General features: G+C 47.8%; 1 protein-coding gene across 1 annotated transcript; it reads right to left on the bottom strand.

Annotated features, from left to right (window-relative positions):
• Positions 1 to 269: 269 nt before the first annotated feature.
• Positions 270 to 926, bottom strand: LOC145719390 (olfactory receptor 2B8-like; the record flags this gene model as incomplete). The annotated part of the gene is made up of 1 exon (XM_081810879.1): positions 270 to 926. A coding segment is annotated over one exon (657 nt), but the record flags the coding sequence as incomplete, so codon positions are not given.
• Between the last annotated feature and the right edge of the window lie 4 nt (positions 927 to 930).

Here is a 930-nt window from a genome sequence, read left to right as displayed (position 1 = left end):
AGAGATGAACCATGAGAGACTATGGACTCCAGGAAACAACCTGAGGGTTTTAGAGGGGAGGGGGGAGGGGGATGGCTTAGCCTGTTGATGGAAATGAAGGAGGGCAAGTATTGCATGGAGCACTGGGTGTTATATGCAAACAATGAATCATGGAACACTACATCAAAAACTAATGATGTAATGTATGGTGACTAACATAACATAATCATAATGAAAAAAAAAAGCTCTGGCATTCAATGTCCTCCATCAAAGGGTCTCCCCCCGCCCAGTCATCTAGAGTCATGGACCCTCCAAAACTTCTTCATTGCTCCCGTCACATCCTTGTTCCTCAGTGTATATATGACAGGGTTGACCATGGGCGTGACAATGGTGTAGAACAGAGAAATGAACTTGCCCTGATCCTGGGAGTAGTTGTTCCTGGGCTGGAGGTAAGCGTAGATGGCCGTGCCATAGAACAGGGAGACCACTGTGACGTGGGACCCACATGTCCCAAACGCTTTCCTCTGCCCTGCAGATGACTTTATTTTTAAGACTGCCCTGACAATCGGACCATAGGAGAAGATGATTAATGCCACAGGTATGAGGAGAATGATCACACCGAGAAAGAAGAGCACAGACTCATTCACAGTGGTGTCAACACAGGCAAGCTTGATCAGTGGGGGGATCTCACAAAAGAAATGATCTATTTTATTTCTCCCACAAAATGGTAAAAGGAATGTGAGCACTGTCTCCAATGAGGAGTTGGCAAAACCAATGAACCACGATGCAGAAGCCATGAGGGCACAGAGACGGGGGTGCATGATCACTGTGTACTGCAGGGGCCTGCAGATGGCTGCATAGCGGTCCAATGCCATGACCCCTAAGAGAATGCATTCTGTGCCTCCCAACCCTAGAGAAATGAAGAGCTGAGCCACACAGCCACCAAAGGAG

The sequence above is a fragment of the Leptonychotes weddellii genome, unplaced genomic scaffold (genome assembly GCF_054177405.1).
Source record: "Leptonychotes weddellii isolate Sample4059 unplaced genomic scaffold, ASM5417740v2 HiC_scaffold_41443, whole genome shotgun sequence".
Taxonomy (NCBI): domain Eukaryota; kingdom Metazoa; phylum Chordata; class Mammalia; order Carnivora; family Phocidae; genus Leptonychotes; species Leptonychotes weddellii.
This window is presented reverse-complemented; position numbering and strand designations above follow the sequence as displayed.